The following is a 20184-nucleotide window of genomic DNA, read 5'->3' as shown; positions in this document are numbered from 1 at the left end:
CCATAAACCCACCTCATACCTTCCTCAAAACAGCCACCATACCTACCTATTATGGCATTTCCATAGCCATTCCGAGATATATTGCCATGCAACTTTCCACCGTTCCATTATTATGACACACTTCATCATTGTCATATTCCTTGCATGATCATGTAATTGACATCATATTTGTGGCAAAGCCACCGTTCATAATTCTTTCATACATGTCACTCGTGAGTCATTGTGCATCTCGGTACACCGCCGGAGGCATTCACATAGAGTCATATTTTGTTCTAAGTATCGAGTTGTAATTCTTGAGTTGTAAGTAAATAAAGTGTGATGATCATCATTATTAGAGCATTGTCCCAAGTGAGGAAAGGATGATGGAGATTATGATTCCCCCACAAGTCGGGATGAGACTCTGGACGAAAAAAATAAAAAAAGGGAGAAAGGCCACAAAAAAAGAGAAGGCCCAAAAAAATGAAAAATGAGAGAAAAAGAGAGAAGGGACAATGCTACTATCCTTTTACCACACTTGTGCTTCAAAGTAGCACCATGATCTTCATGATTGAGAGTCTCCTATGTTGTCACTTTCATATACTAGTGGGAATTTTTTATTATAGAACTTGGCTTGTATATTCCAATGATGGGTTTCCTCAAATTGCCCTAGGTCTTCGTGAGCAAGCAAGTTGGATGCACACCCACTTAGTTTCTTTTATTGAGCTTTCATACACTTATAGCTCTAGTGCATCCGTTGCATGGCTATCCCTACTCACTCACATTGATTGATGGGCATCTCCATAGCCCGTTTATGCGCTAGTTCATGTGAGACTATCTTCTTCTTTTTTGTCTTCTCCACAACCACCATTCTATTCCACATATAGTGCTATATCCACGGCTCACGCTCATGTATTGCGTGAAGATTCAAAATTTTTGAGAACATCAAAAGTATGAAAAAATTGCTTGGCTTGTCATCGGGGTTGTGCATGATTTAAATATTTTGTGTGGTGAAGATGGAGCATAGCCAGACTATATGATTTTGTAGGGATAACTTTCTTTGGCCATGTTATTTTGAGAAGACATGATTGCTTAGTTAGTATGCTTGAAGTATTATTATTTTTATGTCAATATTAAAATTTTATCTTGAATCTTTTGGATCTGGACATTCATGTCACAATAAAGAAAAATTACATTGAGAAATATGTTAGAAAGCATTCCACATCCAAAATTCTTTTTTTATCATTTACCTACTTGAGGACGAGCAGAAATTAAGCTTGGGGATGCTTGATACGTCTCCAACGTATCTATAATTTTTGATTGCTCCATGCTATTATATTATCTATTTTGGATGTTAATCGGCTTTATTTTACACTTTTATACTATTTTTGGGAGTAACCTACTTACCGGAGGCCCAGCCCAAATTGCTGTTTTTTGCCTATTTTAGAGTTTCGCCCAAAAGGAATATCAAACGGAGTCCAAATGGAATGAAACCTTCGGGAACATGATTTTCTCAACGAACGTGATCCAGGAGACTTGGAGTGGGCGCCAAGAAACAATCGAGGAGGCCACGAGGCAGGGGGGCGCGCCTACCCCCCTGGGCGCGCCCTCCACCCTCATGGGCCCCTCGTTGCTCCACCGACGTACTTCTTCCTCCTATATATATATCCACGTACCCCCCAAACATCCAGGAGCTCTGCGAAAACCTAATTCCACCGCCGCAACCTTCTGTACCCGAGAGATCCCATCTTGGGGCCTTTTCCGGAGCTCCGCCGGAGGGGGCGTTGATCACGGAGGACCTCTACATCAACTCCATGACCTCTCCGGTGATGTGTGAGTAGCTTACTTTAGACCTTCAGGTCCATAGTTATTAGCTAGATGGCTTCTTCTCTCTCTTTGGATCTCAATACAAAGTTCTCCTTGATTCTCTTGGAGATCTATTCGATGTAATCTTCTTTTGCGGTGTGTTTTTCGAGATTCGATGAATTGTGGGTTTATGATCCAGATTATCTATGAACAATATTTGATTCTTCTCGGAATTCTTTTATGTATGATTGGTTTATCTTTGCAAGTCTCTTCGAATTATCAGTTTGGTTTGGCCTACTAGATTGATCTTTCCTGCAATGGGAGAAGTGCTTAGCTTTGGGTTCAATCCTGCGGTGCTCCATCCTAGTGACAGTAGGGGAAACGACACATATTGTATTGTTGCCATCGAGGATAAAAAGATGGGGTTTATATCATATTGCATGAGTTTATCCCTCTACATCATGTCATCTTACTTAAAGCATTACTCTGTTCTTATGAACTTAATACTCCAAATGCATGATGGATATCAGTCGATGTGTGGAGTAATAGTAGTAGATGTAGAATCGTTTCAGTCTACTTGTCACGGACGTGATGCCTATATACATGATCATACCTCGATATTCCCATAACTATACTCAATTCTATCAATTGCTCGATAGTAATTCATATACCCACTGTAATACTTATGCTCTTGGGAGAAGCCATTAGTGAAACCTATGGCCCCTAGGTATATATTCCATCATATTAATCTTTCATCACTTAGCTATTTCTATTGTCGTTTATTTTACCTTGCATATTTATTTCTCTTTATCATAAAAATACCAAAAATTTTATCTTATCATATCTATCAGATCTCACTCTCGTAAGTGACTGTGAAGGGGTTGACAACCACTTTATCGCGTTGGTTGCGAGGTTCTTATTTGTTTGTGTAGGTGCGTGGGACTTGAGCGTGATCTCCTACTGGATTGATACCTTGGTTCTCAAAAACTGAGGGAAATACTTACGCTACTCTACTGCATCACCCTTTCCTCTTCAAGGGAAATCCAACGCAGTGCTCAAGAGGTAGTAGTATGGTTAACAGGTTTTTCATCTTCAGACAAACAGAAAGAGAAAAACAAACAAATAGGTCAACAAAACAGAACATAAATTATTACATAAAACAAAATCTGACAAAAGAAGTGTTGACACCTGATTTTGGCAAGATACACAGTGAGAGGCTTTTAGCATAAGAAAGTTTCACATCGTCGAGTGGAACAACTTTCATATTTAGGCTATCGCCATTCGACCTCATTTTAGGGGCCGAAAATGTACTCCCAGTGACAGAATTTAATGTTCCGAGTGCTTTTCGGCCAATTCTGCTTTCAGGACTACCTCAGATGAAGGAGCACTCTAAAGAAATTGTCTTCGTCTCGTCGAGGCAATTGATTTTCATATATAAATCATCTTAATCCGAGTTCATATGCAAAAGTTATAGTCAATACGGTCTGGACAGGCCAGAGACCAAAATATTACGCTTGACACCAGACACATGTTGATGAGTGTCTGATGCAATGCGTGAGCAATTCTGCCCTCAAGACGGCCTTGAATTGAAAAACCCTCAACATGGAAAAGTTTCGTCTCGTCGAGCCGATTGATTTTCATATATAATTTGTCTCAATCCGAGGTCGTATGGGGCCTCGAGAGACAAATGAAGATCGGGCTATGTTTTCAGTCGGAAAATCCGAGTGAAAAGTTTACCATCCGAGTGAAAGTTTACGGTCGAGTGAAAGTTTGCTGACCGGATGAACTTATTATTATCCAAGTGGAAATATAGTCATCTGAGTGGAAATATGGTCATCCGAGTGAAATTGTCCTCCAGGTGAAAATATTCCGAGTGAAAAGATTATCATCGGGACGAAAACTTGCCGATCGAACAAGATAGTGCCTTCCGAGTGGAAATATAGTCATCCGAGTGGAAATGTAGTCATCCGAGTGAAAATATAGTCATCCGAGTGAAAGATTGTCTTCCGAGTGAAAAGTCCAGTCGGACGATCCAAGTGAATGACTCTAATCTGAGTGGATGAGCTCGAAGCCGAGTGAAACTGAACATATGCCTGAAAGTTTATCAAGATGACCTCGGATGAAGAAGTGTTCAATACAGAAGATGTGCGCATCATCAGGACGGTAAACTTTGATTTTGGAGCCATCATCATCAGAAATATTATACAGCCTACAAATTCACTACGAGACACGGATAATCCAGTCTACCGCAAGACCGAGTCCGGCTGGAAGATAAAGATGACCTCCAAAAAATATTTAAGATGGCCTTATTTGAAAAAGTGATCAACATGAGAGTTGTTCGCATCGTCGAGGCGCACGAGTTTGATATTTGGGCCGTCTTGATCGGAGATCATATGCAAGCCCGGCGGCCCGCGCAAGAAGGAAGACAGAGTTTGGGCCAGATTCAGACTTAATCCGAGTTGGAATAGAATTAGGACTCTAGGACGTGAATTGATGTAATTTTTCTTGTAAGGAAAGCCTAGATGAATCCTTTACTTGTACGGGAAATCCAGCTGCCTCTTCTATATGTTGGGGGTGATGGCCGATTAGACAACACACAATCGAACAAATCAATATACTACTTTTTCATATACGTTTTATCTCTCCACCGTTTTTCTATCTCGTTCTTCGCTGTTCTTCGTGTTTGAGAGCTGCGAATTCTGAGGCTCTAGGGGCGAGCGAATCGACCTAGGGCAGCCCATAGCCGCCGCACTCCCTGACGGGGTCCCTCCCGGGGGTGTGGGGTTTTCGGGTCTGCAAAAGCGCCAGTCGACTGTCTTGCGTATCGCGCTGTCGGTCGGGTCTCCTTCGACGTGAGCTGCGGTGCATCACCCCCGGCGTCGAGGGTACACGTGACGTGTTCGTGTGTCAACACACTTTTTGGCGACTCCGGTTTTCGGGTCTGCAAAAGCGCCCGTCGACTGTCTTGCGTATCGCGCTGTCGGTCGGGTCTCCTTCGACGTGAGCTGCGGTGCATCACCCCCGGCGTCGAGGGTACACGTGACGTGTTCGTGTGTCAACAAACTTTTTGGCGACTCCACTGGGGATCGAAGATCAATCATCATCATCCACCATGTCCAATCTTCCCAAGCCATCTGAGGTAGACGCCGATAACATCATTAAGCCCAGTCTTGATGAGATATCGGCTGATCATCGCCAAGTCTATGAGGAGTACAAGAAGGCGCGTGAGGAGAAGGACTTGCAGGAGTTCCTTGCAAAGTTCAAGAAGGATCGCCAAGGCAACATCACTCCGATTGAAGAAATCAAGTTCCCTCCTCTTCAAGCCGAGCAGGTTAAACCCTCTGTAAGTACCGCCTTTTCTCCTGAGCAGTGGGCTGAGATTGAAAGTCGTATTGCTGATGGTAACAATCTAGTCTATCAAACTTTCATAGAAAATACTAATGCTCAGAAGAACATATCTCAATCGGCTAGTGGTAATGATGGTGTAGCTGCTAGTGTGCAAAACCCTAATCTGGCTTTACCTATTGCATCGGCGCCTCCCATGCCGATGGCTTATTATTCTACTCATACAAATCAGATTGTGGCTGCACCCATTAGTCCTATCATGAGCATGCCAGGTTCGGTGGCAACGCCGAACCAAACCCTACCTACAGCTACAACCACTCGACCACTACCAAATTATGGGTCGACATACATGCCACAATTTTTACCTACAGCTAGTAACCCTACTCCTCCTATGCCACTGCCACAAGCTTCATCGTCCACTATGGATGATGGTCTAGCTAATTTTAGAGAGGAGATGGCTAAGATGCTTCGAGAGAATTTTGCAGTTGAGTTACCTCGGAATCGGATTTACCAAAAGCCGTACCCCGAGTACTTTGATGCCATCCAGTGCCCTCCGGGATATAAGATTCCAGATTTTGTTAAGTTCAATGGAGAGGGCACAAAAACCACATGGGAGCATGTTAGTCAATATTTAGCACAATTGGGTGAGGCAGGCTCATTGAATGAACTGAAAGTGCGTTTATTTCCTTTATCATTAACTGGTACCGCATTTTCATGGTTTTCTTCTTTACCACATGGTTCCATTCGAGTTTGGTCGTAGCTAGAGCAGAAATTTCATGATCACTTTTATAGCGGCAACAATGAACTCAAGTTGTCACATCTAACATCGGTTAAACAGAAGCATGATGAATTGGTCTCCGATTACGTCAAGAGATTCAGAGAAACAAAAAGCCGGTGTTTTAGTTTGGTGATAACTGAGAGGGACTTGGCAGACCTAGTGCTGAGTGGTTTGAGAACTCCCATTAGAGAAAAGCTAGAAGGCTATGAGTTCTTAAATATCAACCAAGTCTTACAAAGGGCTTTGGCTCAGGAAAGCCGAAGCAAAGACCTCAAAGAAGTGCATAGATACAAAGTCGATCGTCCAAACATGAATATGGTGGAATATGATAGTGATCACTCGGACGATGAGGGTGATATTTTTGCTACTGAGTTTGTTTGGCCATCTAAGGCCAAACCCTTTACTTGCAATGATCTGAAACCGATTCATAAGAATCGTGATGAAGAAATGAAATTTACTTTTAACATTGCTAAGTGTGATAGAATATTTGAGGCTTTGCTGCAGGCTAAAATTATTAGAATATCTCATACTTTGCCGCCGTTTGAAGAGCTGAAACGGCGCGCTTATTGCAAGTATCATAATTCTTTTTCTCATGCTACTAATGATTGCAATGTTTTTCGACGACAGATACAATCGGCCATTAATGACGGACGATTGAACTTTTCTGAGATGCAAGTTGACAAACAACCTTTTCCAATGAATACCATGGATTTGGAGGGGAAGAAGCTACTCATTCAGTCGGAGGTAGCCGAATCTGCTAATAAGGCTAATGTCATTGTTGGTGAGCCCAGGAAAGACAAGGAGGACAACAAGGTCTTGGGGAGACAGGTTGTGCTTGATAAGCAACCCGATGGCAAGGAAGTGATCAAAATCACCATCAGGAATCCTACACTTGGGGGGCAACCGCAAGTGCAAGAAAATACTCGTGTTAAATTTGTCAAGCCCAAGAGTCCAGAAGTTGGCAAGTGGAAGAAGAATGAAGCTAAAGTGCAGCGCAAGCGGATCAAGCCAACTTTTGATATGTTGCTGTCCAAGTATGCTAACCAGTCGGCCGATTCTAGTTTCAATCGACCGACTCATCTGAAATGACCAAGGTCACCATCAGCTGATATGTTCAGTCGGTATACAAAACCGAGTGGACCAAGGGCGCAGTTTTCAGAAGAGCAGAGGCAATATGTGTGGGATCGACTTGATTGCTCATGTAATGGCCGACTCAACATCGGTGACTATCAGTCGGCTGGTCAAAATATGCGACCGAGTGGAAATTATCCGAGTGTAAGAATGCACCCAGGTGGAAGCTATCCGAGTGAAAAAATGTGGACAACTAGATTCCATCCGACTGACTCTCATCCGAGTGGATTCCATCCAAGTGAATTCCATCCGAGTGACATCCATCCGAGTGGATTCCATCAGAGTAAAAAGCTGCGCCCGAGTGGAAATTTCATGCATCTGGAAAGTCGAAAAGAATGGCGTGTTAGATCACCAAGTGTTGCAGCAATTGAGTCGGCAAAAGTCAAGGAGAAAATGGATGCCGACTCACTTATCTTGGGCACCGAAACATTCGCCATACGACAGCCGATTGTGCATAGCAATCCGACTGAGCCGATACTTGCTATCACACCAAAGCACTCAGCCAATGATCATGAAGCAAGCACCAGCCAGGTAAAAACGAGAGATCCTAAATACACTCAGCCAAAGTGGTGTCCTCCAGGGCTAACAAAGACACAAAAGAGGAAACTACAGAGATTAAGGAGTCAAGAGATGGCAGAAAAGGAGGCCGAGAAACAAAGGGATAAGTTGTTCAATGACACTCGACCCATGGTTCCAGCAAAACAAGTGTGGAGGCCCAAACAAATACAAGATACAGTGGCCTCTACACCTATCATAGAAGCACCTACGCTACCAAAAGGGGACGACGCAATCATTGCATCGTCTACGTTACCTAGTGCTTCCTCTTCACTCGGACAAATTTCTGAATCGGTGGATGCACTCGAGGAGGAGGCTGATATGTTGGACTATGAGTCTACACCGGTTCATGAAGGTATGGATATCAATATGGTGTATTACTTACCTGCTGAGTTTCGTGTTGTAGATGAGGAAGGGGAAGTGGCTCAGCTGGATTTTGGCCCTAAAAATGCAATATTCGAGAAGCCAAAAGAACCAGTGACACATCTGAAACCGTTATATCTCAGAGGTCATATCAATGGGACGCCACTCACTCGGATGCTCGTGGATGGAGGTGCTGTGGTAAATCTTATGCCCTATTCGGTCTTCAAGAAATTGGGTTTGCCTGATGAAGAATTGATCAAGACCAATATGGTGCTCAACGGGTTTGAAGGCAAAGAGAAAACTGAAGCCAAAGGTGTAATGTATGTGGAGCTTACAGTCGGAAGCAAAACTTTGGCTACTGCATTCTTTGTCGCTGAGGTGCAAGGTAACTACAACGTTATACTAGGCCGTGATTGGGTTCATGCAAACCAGTGCATGCCATCCACTATGCACCAGTTTTTGATTCAGTGGGTTGATGATGAAGTAGAAGTCATTCATGCGGATAACTCGGCCTGTGTTGCTTTGGCCAATGCATCGGTGGATTGGCAACATCCCAATGCTACTTGCTTGACGGGACGTGACTTATCAGAATTTGATTTTCTCAACGCGACCAAGAATGGTTTTGTGCCTGTCTCTTTAAAGCCGACTGAATGCAATCGGCTCCAAGGTATGATATGTTTAAATGGATTCTAGCTCCGAGTGGTTACAAAAACGTCTTGTGAAATATCGGTCCAGCGAGAACGATATGTATGAGTCTATAGAGGAGTTGGATGACATGGATAAGCTTGGACAAGGTTTTACGTCGGCCGATCCATTAGAAGAGGTAGATATTGGAGATGGTTCAGTCACTCGACCGACGTTTGTAAACAAAAATTTGAAAGCCGATTGTAAAGCTAAGTTAATCGAGCTATTGAAAGAATATGTTTGTTGCTTTGCGTGGGAATATCATGAGATGCCAGGTTTAAGCCGAGAGCTAGTGGAGCATCGGTTACTTATAATGGCTGGTTTTAGACCATATAAACAGTCGGCCAGAAAGTTTAATCCAAAAACATATGACTGGATCAAGGAAGAGATCAGTCGACTGCTTGAAGCTAATTTCATTCGACCTTGCAGGTATGCCGACTGGATTTCTAACATTGTCCCAGTGGAGAAGAAAGTATCCGGCAAGTTGAGGGTGTGCATTGACTTCAGAAATTTGAATAGGGCTACACCCAAGGATGAGTATCCTATGCCAATAGCCGATATGCTTATTAATGATGCTTCTGGACATAAGGTTATCAGCTTTCTAGATGGTAATGCCGGATACAACCAAATTTTTATGGCCGAAGAGGACATGTACAAGACTGCTTTTCGATGCCCTGATTTCCTTGGTTTATTTGAGTGGACAGTGATGACATTCGGATTAAAAAATGCTGGCGCCACATATCAAAGGGCTATGAATTTGATTTTTCATGATTTACTCGGTGTCATACTTGAAGTTTATATTGATGATATTGTTGTCAAATCGGATGCTTTTGAATCTCACTTGGCCGATTTGCGTTTAGCTTTTGAAAGAATGAAAAAGTATGGACTGAAGATGAATCCTTTGAAGTGTGCTTTCGGCGTGTCAGCTGGCAAGTTTTTGATTTTTATTATTCATGAAGATGTCATAGAGATTGATCCCAAAAAGATAGAGGCCATACAGAAAGTGGAAGCTCCAACATGCAAGAGAGATATGCAAAAGTTCCTTGGCAAGGTCAATTATTTGAGAAGGTTCATAGCTAATCTATCAGGGAAAGTTGATGCATTTACTCCTATCCTTCGGTTGAAGAATGACACTGATTTCACTTGGGGGGCAAAACAGCAAGAAGCATTTGATATGATCAAGAATTATTTGTGCACTCCTCCGGTGATGAGAGCACCCAAGCATAGGGAACCCTTCAGACTTTACATTGCAGCAGAGGAAAGAGTTATTGGTGCTGTTCTAACTCAAGAGACCGAAGGAAAAGAGCATGCCATCACTTATTTGAGCCGCCGCTTATTGGACGCAGAGACAAGGTATACATTTATTGAGAAATTATGTCTATGCTTATATTATGCTTGCACAAAATTGAGACATTATTTAGTGCCGAGTGCTTGCGTAGTAGCTTGTCAGACCGATGTCATTAAATACATGTTGCACAGGGCGATTCTTAGTGGTAGAATTGGCAAGTGGGCTTATGCTTTGATTGAATATGATTTGGCTTATGAATCTCTAAAATCCATGAAAGGCCAAATTGTTGCTAATTTCATTGTTGAACATCGGATTAATAACAAGCATGATGTTGATATGAACATTGTTTCATTAGTACCATGGAGATTATACTTTGATGGTTCAGTTTGTAGCAATGGCCAAGGTGTTGGTATTGTTTATATATCTCCTCATGGTGCTATTTTTGAAGCCTCATGCCGCTTAGAATATTTTTGCACAAATAATCAAGCCAAATATGAAGCATTGTTATTCGGCCTAGAGATGTTACTTGCTATAGGTGTTACACATATTGAGGCTTATGGCGATTCGTTACTAGTGGTGCAGCAAATATCCAAAGTTTTTCAGTGTTTGGACGAATCACTTAATGTTTATTTTGATAAATGTCTAGATATAATCTCTACTTTGGATTGTTTTAGCATTGCACATATATCTAGACATGACAATTGGAGAGCAAATGAGTTGGCACAGCAAGCATCAGGATACCATGTTGATCATGGCATGTTTCATATTTCTCAAAGTCCGATGTCTTGTCTTGCCAGTATAGAAGAGGCCGAACCAGAACCCACTAATTCGGTCATTAACAAAAAATCTAGTACAGGTGACAATCCCGACTGGAGGAAGCCCATTGTTGATTACTTGTGCAATCCGAGTGAAAGGGTGGACAGGGCTGTTCGGCGTATGGCTTTCAAGTATACAATGAGAGATGATGGTCTTTATCGCCGAACAGTCGATGATGTTTTTCTAAAGTGTTTGGATGAGGACCAGGCAAGAGTTGCTATGGGAGAAGTACATGAAGGTATTTGTGGCACTCACCAGTCGGCCCCCAAGATGAAATGGTTATTGCGACGTGCCGGGTTTTATTGGCCGACTATGATTAATGATTGCTTCAGATATTATAAAGGGTGCGAAGCTTGTCAAAAATTTGGTGATATTCAATTGGCTCCTACTGCTATGTTACATCCTATTATCAAGCCGTGGCCTTTCAGAGGTTGGGGTTTAGACTTCATTGGACAAATCCATCCGTCTTCCTCAAAAGGGCATCGGTTCGTATTGGTGGCAACTGATTATTTCACTAAATGGTCTGAAGCAGTACCTCTCAAGAACATGACACATACGGAGGTAATTCAATTCATGACTGAGCACAATATTCATAGATTCGGTATTCCTCAAACGTTAACTACAGATCAAGGTTCATCTTTTATGTCACATCAAGTCAGAGAGTTTGCCGAATCTTATAATATAAAGTTGCTCAATTCCTCTCCGTATTATGCCCAAGCTAATGGACAAGCCGAGTCTAGCAATAAAATTTTAATCAAGCTCATCAAGAAGAAGATTGAGGATAATCCGAGGAAATGGCATGAGTTGTTGTCTGAAGCTTTATGGGCACACAGAGTTTCAAGGCATGGTGTTACGAAGGTGACTCCATATGAGCTAGTATATGGTCAAGAGGCTGTTTACCAGTGGAAGTAAATTTGAATGCTTTGAGAATGGCCAAACAAAATGATTTATCGGCAGTAGACTTTTATAACTTGATGATGGACAATATTGATGAGGTTGCCGATAAACGTTTGGCTCCTTTGAAGGCCATCGAGAGAGACAAGTTGAGGGTGGCAAGAGCTTACAATAAGAAAGTCAAGTTGAAGAATTTTCAAGTTGGTGATCTCGTCTAGAAAGTGATTCTGCCGATTGGTTCAAGAGATAGAAAATTCGGGAAGTGGTCTCCAAGTTGGGAAGGTCCTTTCAGGATTACAAGAGTTGTTCCTGGAAATTCATATTTGGTGGAATCAATACAAGGGGCATTGTTACCTCGAGCTCTCAATGGCAAATATTTGAAGAAGTACCACCCGAGTGTGTGGCAGGAAGCCTAAGTAGGCAATGGCCGATATGTGATTATCGCCATTAGAACAAACATGGCCGATACATAATTATTGCCCTGAGAAAAATAAATGGCCGATGGAGTGTTGACATCGTCCTTAGAACGAACACTATGCATATTATTTTTCGGCGTGCAAGCTTTGCCGAAAAACAGGGGGGCATGTGTTGACACCTGATTTTGGCAAGATACACAGTGAGAGGGTTTTCAGCATAAGAAAGTTTCACATCGTCGAGTGGAACAACTTTCATATTTAGGCTATCGCCATTCGACCTCATCTTAGGGGGCGAAAATGTACTCCGAGTGACAGAATTTAATGTTCCAAGTGCTTTTCGGCCAATTCTGCTTTCAGGACTACCTCGGATGAAGGAGCACTCTAAAGAAATTGTCTTTGTCTCGTCGAGGCAATTGATTTTCATATATAAATCATCTTAATCCGAGTTCATATGCAAAAGTTATAGTCAATACGGTCTGGACAGGCCAGAGACCAAAATATTACGCTTGACACCAGACACATGTTGATGAGTGTCTGATGCAATGCGTGAGCAATTCGGCCCTCAAGACGGCCTTGAATTAAAAAACCTTCAACATGGAAAAGTTTCGTCTCGTCGAGCCGATCGATTTTCAGATTTAATTCGTCTCAATCCGAGGTCGTATGGGGCCTGGAGAGACAAATCAAGATCGGGCTATGTTTTCAGTCGGAAAATCCGAGTGAAAAGTTTACCATCCGAGTGAAAGTTTACGGTCGAGTGAAAGTTTGCTGACCGGATGAACTTATTATTATCCAAGTGAAAATATAGTCATCCGAGTGGAAATCTTGTCCTCCAGGTGAAAATATTCTGAGTGAAAAGATTATCATCGGGACGAAAACTTGCCGATCGAACAAGATAGTACCTTCCGAGTGGAAATATAGTCATCCGAGTGGAAATGTAGTCATCCAAGTGAAAATATAGTCATCCGAGTGAAAGATTGTCTTCCGAGTGAAAAGTCCAGTCGGACGATCCAAGTGAATGACTCTAATCCGAGTGGATGAGCTCGAATCCGAGTGAAACTGAGCATATGCCTGAAAGTTTATCAAGATGACCTCGGATGAAGAAGTGTTCAATACAGAAGATGTGCGCGTCATCAAGACGGTAAACTTTGATTTTGGAGTCATCATCATCAGAAATATTATACAGCCTACAAATTCACTACGAGAGTCGGATAATCCAGTCTACCGCAAGACCGAGTCCGACTGGAAGATAAAGATGACCTCCAAAAAATATTTAAGATGGCCTTATTTGAAAAAGTGATCAACATGAGAGTTGTTCGTATCGTCGAGGCGCACGAGTTTGATATTTGGGCCGTCTTGATCGGAGATCATATGCAAGCCCGGCGGCCCGCGCAAGAAGGAAGACAGAGTTTGGGCCAGATTCAGACTTAATCCGAGTTGGAATAGAATTAGGACTCTAGGACGTGAATTGATGTAATTTTTCTTGTAAGGAAAGCTTAGATGAATCCTTTACTTGTACGGGAAGTCCAACCGCCTCTTATATATGTTGGGGGTGATGGCCGATTGGACAACACACAATCGAATAAATCAATATACTACTTTTTCATATACGTTTTATCTCTCCACCGTTTTTCTATCTCGTTCTTCGCTGTTCTTCGTGTTTGAGAGCGGCGAATTCCGAGGCTCTAGGGGCGAGCGAATCGACCTAGGGCAGCCCATAGCCGCCGCACTCCCTGGCGGGGTCCCTCCCGGGGGGTGTGGGGTTTTCGGGTCTGCAAAAGCGCCCGTCGACTGTCTTGCGTATCGCGCTGTCGGTCAAGTCTCCTTCGACGTGAGCTGCGGTGCATCACCCCCGGCGTCGAGGGTACACGTGACGTGTTCATGTGTCAACAAGAAGACATGAGAGGAATGACGCTAACAGTGAGCTGACATTATGCCCTCAGGCATCCAAAGAAGGATCTAACAGCATTAGCTCTCAAGCCTAGCTGGGCAAAAAGTCTTAGGCGGCAACTGCGAATGTTTGAGAAACAAGCCTTAAACTAATCATCACCAGGCTCACATTAACACCAAACAACTAAAGGAAATATATGACCAGCATTGCATCAGACATCCAAGGAAGAACCGAACAACACTAGCTCTCAAGGCTGGCAAGGCGAAAGCTCTTAGGAGGCAACTGTGAATGTTTTGAGAAACAAGCCTTGATTTTATCATCATTTGCAATGCAGAAACATTTTCAATATACTCCCTTTGTAAACTTTTATAAGATCTTTTAGATAACTACTTTAGTGATCTAAAATATCTTGTAAAAGTTTACAAAGGGAGGACTATGTAGCTCAGTTATATTGAGCTGAAAAAATAACAAGGCACATACATCCAAGGAAAGAATTAGCAGCATCAGCTCTCAAGCCTGGCACGGCGAAAGCTCTTAGGCGGCAACTGCGAATGTTTTGAGAAACAAGCCTTAAATTTATCATCATTGCCATAAATTACAAGCAAATCAACTCAACTATATTAGGTAGGCAATTTAATCACAATAATAGGCTCTGCAGACTAACAAAATGAAGTTCCAGGTTCCGATCAATGAGTGAAAACTGATTCTTAGCCCAATTATAGATCCCTTGGTCAATGCATCAGAGAAAGACCATCGGGCCCAAGTTAGATAGATGCTTAGTATCACTAGCACATGCAAACCACTACAGACCACTGCCAATGGTTCAACAGCAAAAATTAGCACCCAGCAGCAAAAATACAAACTAGAGATATTCAAGCCAAGTATAACAGTATAGGCCTAGGAAGCATTGAAGAATCTATCTATGCATTTGAAATAAACTACAAAATGCAAGGTTGTAACTTCCACCAGGTTCTCATCATCGTACACACTACAAGCATAAGCCCAGTCCTTTGGTAGAGATCTGAAGAAAATCTCTACTATTAAAGGAGGATCGAACGTCGTGATGGTTTGATCTCCTCTCGATGATTCGACCTCGATCCCGCACCGAGGAAATCGCTAGGAAAACAATCCACCCGCACGCCTTGTTCGCTAGCTACTCCTCCATCTCGTGCGATACACGCGGAAAAAACCCAGAGAACAAACGAACCGGTTCAATGAACCTCTACCCCACGATCCGGTAACCCGAAGCAACGACCAGGCACACACGTCTCACGCCCCTATCTGCTAGCAACCTCCTCGCTCCTCCCCATCCCATCTACCCGCTGAAAAAATCGCCACGCCATCCACGCCGCTCACGATCCCCGCTGCGGCGCCTGCGTCGGTGGGCTCCCCTCGGTCCTCCTCCACCAAGCACCCGCCCTCCCATGGTCGTGGTCCATCCTCTACCAAGCTCTTGATTGGGAGTCCCACGAGGTTGGGAGTCCCTTGAGGCCTTACCACAACCATGGAATCCCTTGCCCTCGCCTGCGTCAATGGCCCGCCCGTGACCGGACCGAGAGCATGTTATCTCGCTGCGCCTCGCGATCCCCCCACTGCGGCGCCCTGCCCCGTGCTGACGCCGCGGGCGCGGGCGGCTCAGCCCGCCGGGAAGGCGGGCTTTCCCCCCACCGCGCGGACCGGCGCGCTCAGGTGAAGCTGCTCACCGGGTTACCCCGGCGCCCGCCTTTCGTCTACCCACCGTGTCGTCAGGTGATCTCTGTGTGCGCCGTTTATGCAGGGCCAGCAGGGGATGCGCCACTCTGCCGCTGTTCCCGCCGTGCCGGAGCCGGTGGAGCGCCGTCGTGTGCAACGCGTCGGTGTACATCATCCCGCTCATGAAGCAGTGTGTCTCCATCGCGGCCGCGGCGTGAGTGCCTCCCCCATCTCCTCGTCGATACCCAAAGGTACCTTTTCCGATGTGATTTGCTCATGATACAGAAACGCATAATCCTTTCGGGCTCCGAATATGTTCGTGCTTTTGCCTGCGAGGGCTGTCAATTGCACAACTGCTGGTGTCAAATTGTAAGATGCACGATCCTGTCATACATTCTGTAACCTGTCGATGGTTACTCAGAGGGCATCATGCAACAACTGTTAGATGGAGTTGGTTTCTTGATCAGTAACCACGAGCTGATATTTTCACAGCAAGTAAAAGAATTAACGCATCATGTTCACATCTTTAGGAGGTAGGAGCAACATTAACACACTTCACAAGAACTAGAGAGACAGTGTACTTGTAGTACCATATGCTGCGATAACGAATACTGCCAGATATTCAGTCTGTTTACACATTAACATGACACCTTGTGTTCAGTGGCGTCACTCTTTATCACAGGAAACTGCAATGCATGGTTTTTGTATTAAAAATTTGAATGTCGTATAATTCGAATGCAGAAATTTACTCAAGGTATAAATTCAAGTCATGTTAACATCATCAGTCTGTTAAACATAACTTAAAGAATGGTACTCTTTTCGTATCATGATGCTTAGGTTCCGTCCACTTGGTGACTTTCTTAGCTTGCCGCGGAACCGTAGTGTATCTACTTTATGCTTCTGATCCATCATAAGTTATTAGCGCATTCATGTTATGACACTAACTTGTCAACACCAAGGTGGTAATCTTGCTTCAGATCTTGGATGAGTTACTGGGGCTGTTCAGGCCATGACTCCAAATTGTAATTGCTGTCTTGAGGACGGGCAATCTTGTGTAACTGAAAGTGATAATTCTTCAAAAACTCGGCTCTTGCTATTCTCCATGTAGTTTATTTCATTCTGCGACATACTCCCTCCGTTCCTAAATATAAGTCTTTTGAGAGATTTCAAATGGACTACAACATACGGATGTATATAGACATATTTTAGAGTGTAGATTTACTCATTTTGTTCCATATGTAGTCACTTATTGGAATCTCTTAAATGACTTATATTTAGGAACGGCGGGGGTATTTGGTTTTGTCATCAAATGATTGGACTATTTTTTGAGCATTTATTTATTACTCTTTTCCCTCCTGCAGAGTGCTCTTGCTTGCTAAAGGCACAGGCATACACAAATCTTTCATCGTGCCATTGTTTGTTCTGCAAGCACCTAGCACTGTAATCTCATGGATCAAGTGAGGTTCTGCCATTTGGCCCAAAAGAATCATTACCTTTTCCTCTTTTCTTGCTATAGCTACTGGAATTTTATTCTTTTTGAGACAAGAACACTTACTTTTGGCGTAGTTATCCTATGGTGTCTATTCCTAATTTTAGGAGTGAATATGGGATGTGGACTGCTTTTCTTGCGCTTGCAGTGCGTTTGTTCTTACCCTTTCCAGGTAGAGTGACAACGGAGATCCATACGTCCTGCTTAAAATTAAGTACAATATTTGATAATACCTGAAACAGATATATGTTACTTATGCACATGTGTCTTGTCTGTTTAAGGTGACCTAGAGCTTCCGCAGTCAACAATGCTGGCGGTCAGCGTTGCTCCTTACCAGGTGATGAATGTGAGGTATGTAACATGCTCGCCATTTCGGAAGACATTAGCTATACTGCTGCATATGTCTTTGATAATTCATCCACTTGGTCAATTGTCCACTAAATGTGAAGTGGCTAAAAAGAAAGGAAATTAACATGTAGAAGAAGTTGAAGAACTGTTAAGCAGAGAATTCATCGCCTAGCTTAACCAGTGCAACGTGAATAAGGATTAAGAGGATCTAGCTTAATCCATGTATATGGTATCAGATCATATACTTTGCTTTTTTCAATTTTCTAAATTACAGTTTCACCCCTAGCCTCATTTGCGGGTAAAATGTTATAGTTTGCGCAAGCAACAGATGTAGATAATCTTTTGTAGGGCGTGAGTTACTGGATAGACATCTAATAAAAAGAGGCATCTTCTTTCGGCTCGATACAGAATATATCAGTGCTATTGGGTGCTCTTTGGTACTACAATTGCCTCACCCACTCTACAAAAACTTGAGTGTATATGGTCTTTTGTTCTTCACTATTACTTTATTAAGGCTGCAAATTTGTGATATGTACAGATGAAAACACATACTACGACATAATTGATCCATCTGACGATTCAGTGTTCCCTGTTCTTTTTGTGTGAACTCCAGCCAGAAATATTTAGCCAGGGTATTTTTTGCCACTTATTGTCTGTTACGGAGAGTTGGTGTTTCTAGACACAAAATATTTTGTTTACTGGTTTATACCATGGGTCAGTTCAATCTCAGGTTAAATTAGTCAGTGTTGATCAATAATGAAATGTAGCCATTGGTTGATTGATCATTGATGGTACAGATGTGCAAAGCAACAATTATATACCCCACTGTGTTGGACCCAAATACCTTCCGAAAAGAAGTTCTGAAGGGTGGGATACTAGAAAACCTTGTAATTTCAGCTATATCTTTATTATATAAAATAGGTGGAATTTTAGGTATGTTCTGCTATCCCCCCCCCCCCTCTCTCTCTCTCTCTAATTTGGTGTTGTTGGTTTGTTAAGGTACCTATTTATTTTGAGTTTTTTCTGTGTCAAACACAAAGGTTGAATGTATGGCTTAGCACTAACTTCATGTGGGTTTTTCTGCTCAAGTTATTTCAGTTATATGCCTCAGTTAATACTTCGCAGGATCTTGAGGAGTTCTTTTGTGTTGTATTGATTTGAAGGTGAAGCACATTCCTCGGATTTTGCTCTGTTGTCGTAGCACTTTCAGATTTGAAGTTATGTTTCCCAAGTAAGAAGTAGTATCTTTGTGCTTTTAGCAATGAGAATATTTGAGGAACTACCTATTACAACATCATTTTCTAGGAAAATTAGATCATAACAAGAGACGATGAATTATTTATTTTCTTTGTTGTGGGTAGGGTCAAATTTTGAATTACCAAGCTTTTGTATGATTTTGATTGACCAGGCTTGCTTGCTGCTTGCTTGTCAATCAAGCTATGTTGGTGGATTTTAGAGACAAACTTGTCTTAGAATAAGACTATCTAGAAGCAGCAAGGCAAAGACATCCATTGCATTACTAACTGGGATAATTTTGACTTGTTAGCTACACCCTTTGGATGGTCCTAATTGTAGAAAATTATTATAGACAATCAACCCTTCAAATTTCACCATCATGAAAGAATCTAAATATAGTATGTTTTCTTCTCTTACTTTTTTATTATACTCTTCTACTCTTATAATTCATCAAATGCTAACTATTACTGTCACTTTAATGCTCGGAACCCCTGGTTGATAATTTATAGTGGGTCAGTTCTGTGTTGATTTCTCTCATGATGATTGATGCTTTGTTACATAGATAGAAAAAAATTGAGAAATCAGATGGAGAAGGAATGGCACAACCGTGAAAAATAAGTCAGATGCTTGTTGAAAGATATATACTGTGAGTTTCATATATTTTGGTTCTATAAGGATTCAATTTTTTAAGGAGGCCGGAGTGGAGAAGTAGATGTGACATAGAGAAACATGACTATGCAGGGGAAACGGTAAATCACACTTTGACAAATGTTTCTATAGTCATGTGTTATTCTGTAGCCACTGAGCAAATGCATCGACATACATGTGTCAGAGACGCTGTATGCTCTTTGATTGTTGATAATTTTTTGTTTCTCGTGGACCTTGTTTGACTTTTGGATGTGGTGTGAATTCTATGGGCTAATATGTCAAGCTTTCGATGGTTCACTATGTACGCTTGTTTGGTGATTCAATATTTGTCAGTGTGGTAATAAGCCACATACGACACAAATTCTTCTATTTTGCCGAACACATCCTTTTGAAGTACAAGATATTTTTATAACCATGTCTACAACTCTTGATCTCTATGCCTAAATTTATTGTTTGGTGCCATTGTGACCAATATCCCTTAAGCTATACGAGGTTTGATTGAGAACATGGAGATACATTTTGTCTTACTCGTGATGATAAGTATGTATGTCGACTATTTTATGGCCGAGTGCTTTTAGCAGAGGGCTTGTTAGGGCAATGAGAGGACGGTTCTGGACCTTATCCTCAACTAACGTTGACGGAGAGCAATGAGTTGACTGTGTTTGCTGATGACGGCGATAAAACTGGCAAGATGGGAACACCAACAATAATGATGAATGACATGAAAATTTATTGTTCCGTGGCAACGCATGGGCATTAAACTAGTAGGGTTAAATGCTGGATCGGTCCATCGTAAAGAAGATGGGGGTACAACCAACGGGGTAGGGGCAG

General features: G+C 42.5%; 1 protein-coding gene, 3 non-coding genes and 1 pseudogene across 7 annotated transcripts; 1 reads left to right on the top strand and 4 right to left on the bottom strand.

Annotated features, from left to right (window-relative positions):
- Window positions 1-13984: 13984 nt before the first annotated feature.
- On the bottom strand, window positions 13985-14104 carry LOC147967109 (small nucleolar RNA SNORD14). The gene has a single exon (XR_015609574.1). It is a non-coding gene; the product is annotated as a small nucleolar RNA SNORD14 (small nucleolar RNA).
- A 43-nt stretch (window positions 14105-14147) lies between these two features.
- LOC147967108 (small nucleolar RNA SNORD14) lies at window positions 14148-14268 on the bottom strand. The gene has a single exon (XR_015609572.1). It is a non-coding gene; the product is annotated as a small nucleolar RNA SNORD14 (small nucleolar RNA).
- A 142-nt stretch (window positions 14269-14410) lies between these two features.
- Window positions 14411-14531, bottom strand: LOC147967107 (small nucleolar RNA SNORD14). Its single transcript, XR_015609573.1, has one exon. It is a non-coding gene; the product is annotated as a small nucleolar RNA SNORD14 (small nucleolar RNA).
- A 38-nt stretch (window positions 14532-14569) lies between these two features.
- LOC147967106 (small nucleolar RNA snoR2/U65) lies at window positions 14570-14700 on the bottom strand (annotated as a pseudogene).
- A 495-nt stretch (window positions 14701-15195) lies between these two features.
- Window positions 15196-19722, top strand: LOC147967105 (cold-regulated 413 inner membrane protein 1, chloroplastic-like). Of its 4 annotated transcripts, none has more exons than XM_087529264.1 (6): window positions 15196-15629; window positions 15718-15846; window positions 16994-17089; window positions 17229-17293; window positions 17403-17472; window positions 18267-19722. In XM_087529264.1, exons 1-6 carry the CDS (start codon window positions 15445-15447, stop codon window positions 18331-18333), a joined length of 612 nt encoding a protein of 203 aa, XP_087385390.1. In that variant the 5' UTR covers window positions 15196-15444; the 3' UTR covers window positions 18334-19722. The 4 variants fall into 4 exon arrangements, with proteins under 4 accessions (XP_087385390.1, XP_087385389.1, XP_087385388.1 ...); XM_087529263.1 differs by having other exon boundaries at window positions 17199-17293; XM_087529262.1 differs by having other exon boundaries at window positions 17403-19722.
- Window positions 19723-20184: the final 462 nt, after the last annotated feature.

The sequence above is a fragment of the Triticum urartu genome, chromosome 6A (assembly GCF_056163025.1).
Source record: "Triticum urartu cultivar PI428250 chromosome 6A, HENAU_Tu73, whole genome shotgun sequence".
Lineage (NCBI taxonomy): Eukaryota > Viridiplantae > Streptophyta > Magnoliopsida > Poales > Poaceae > Triticum > Triticum urartu.
Note: the sequence above shows the minus strand (reverse complement) of the source record. Positions and strands in the feature narration are given on the sequence as shown.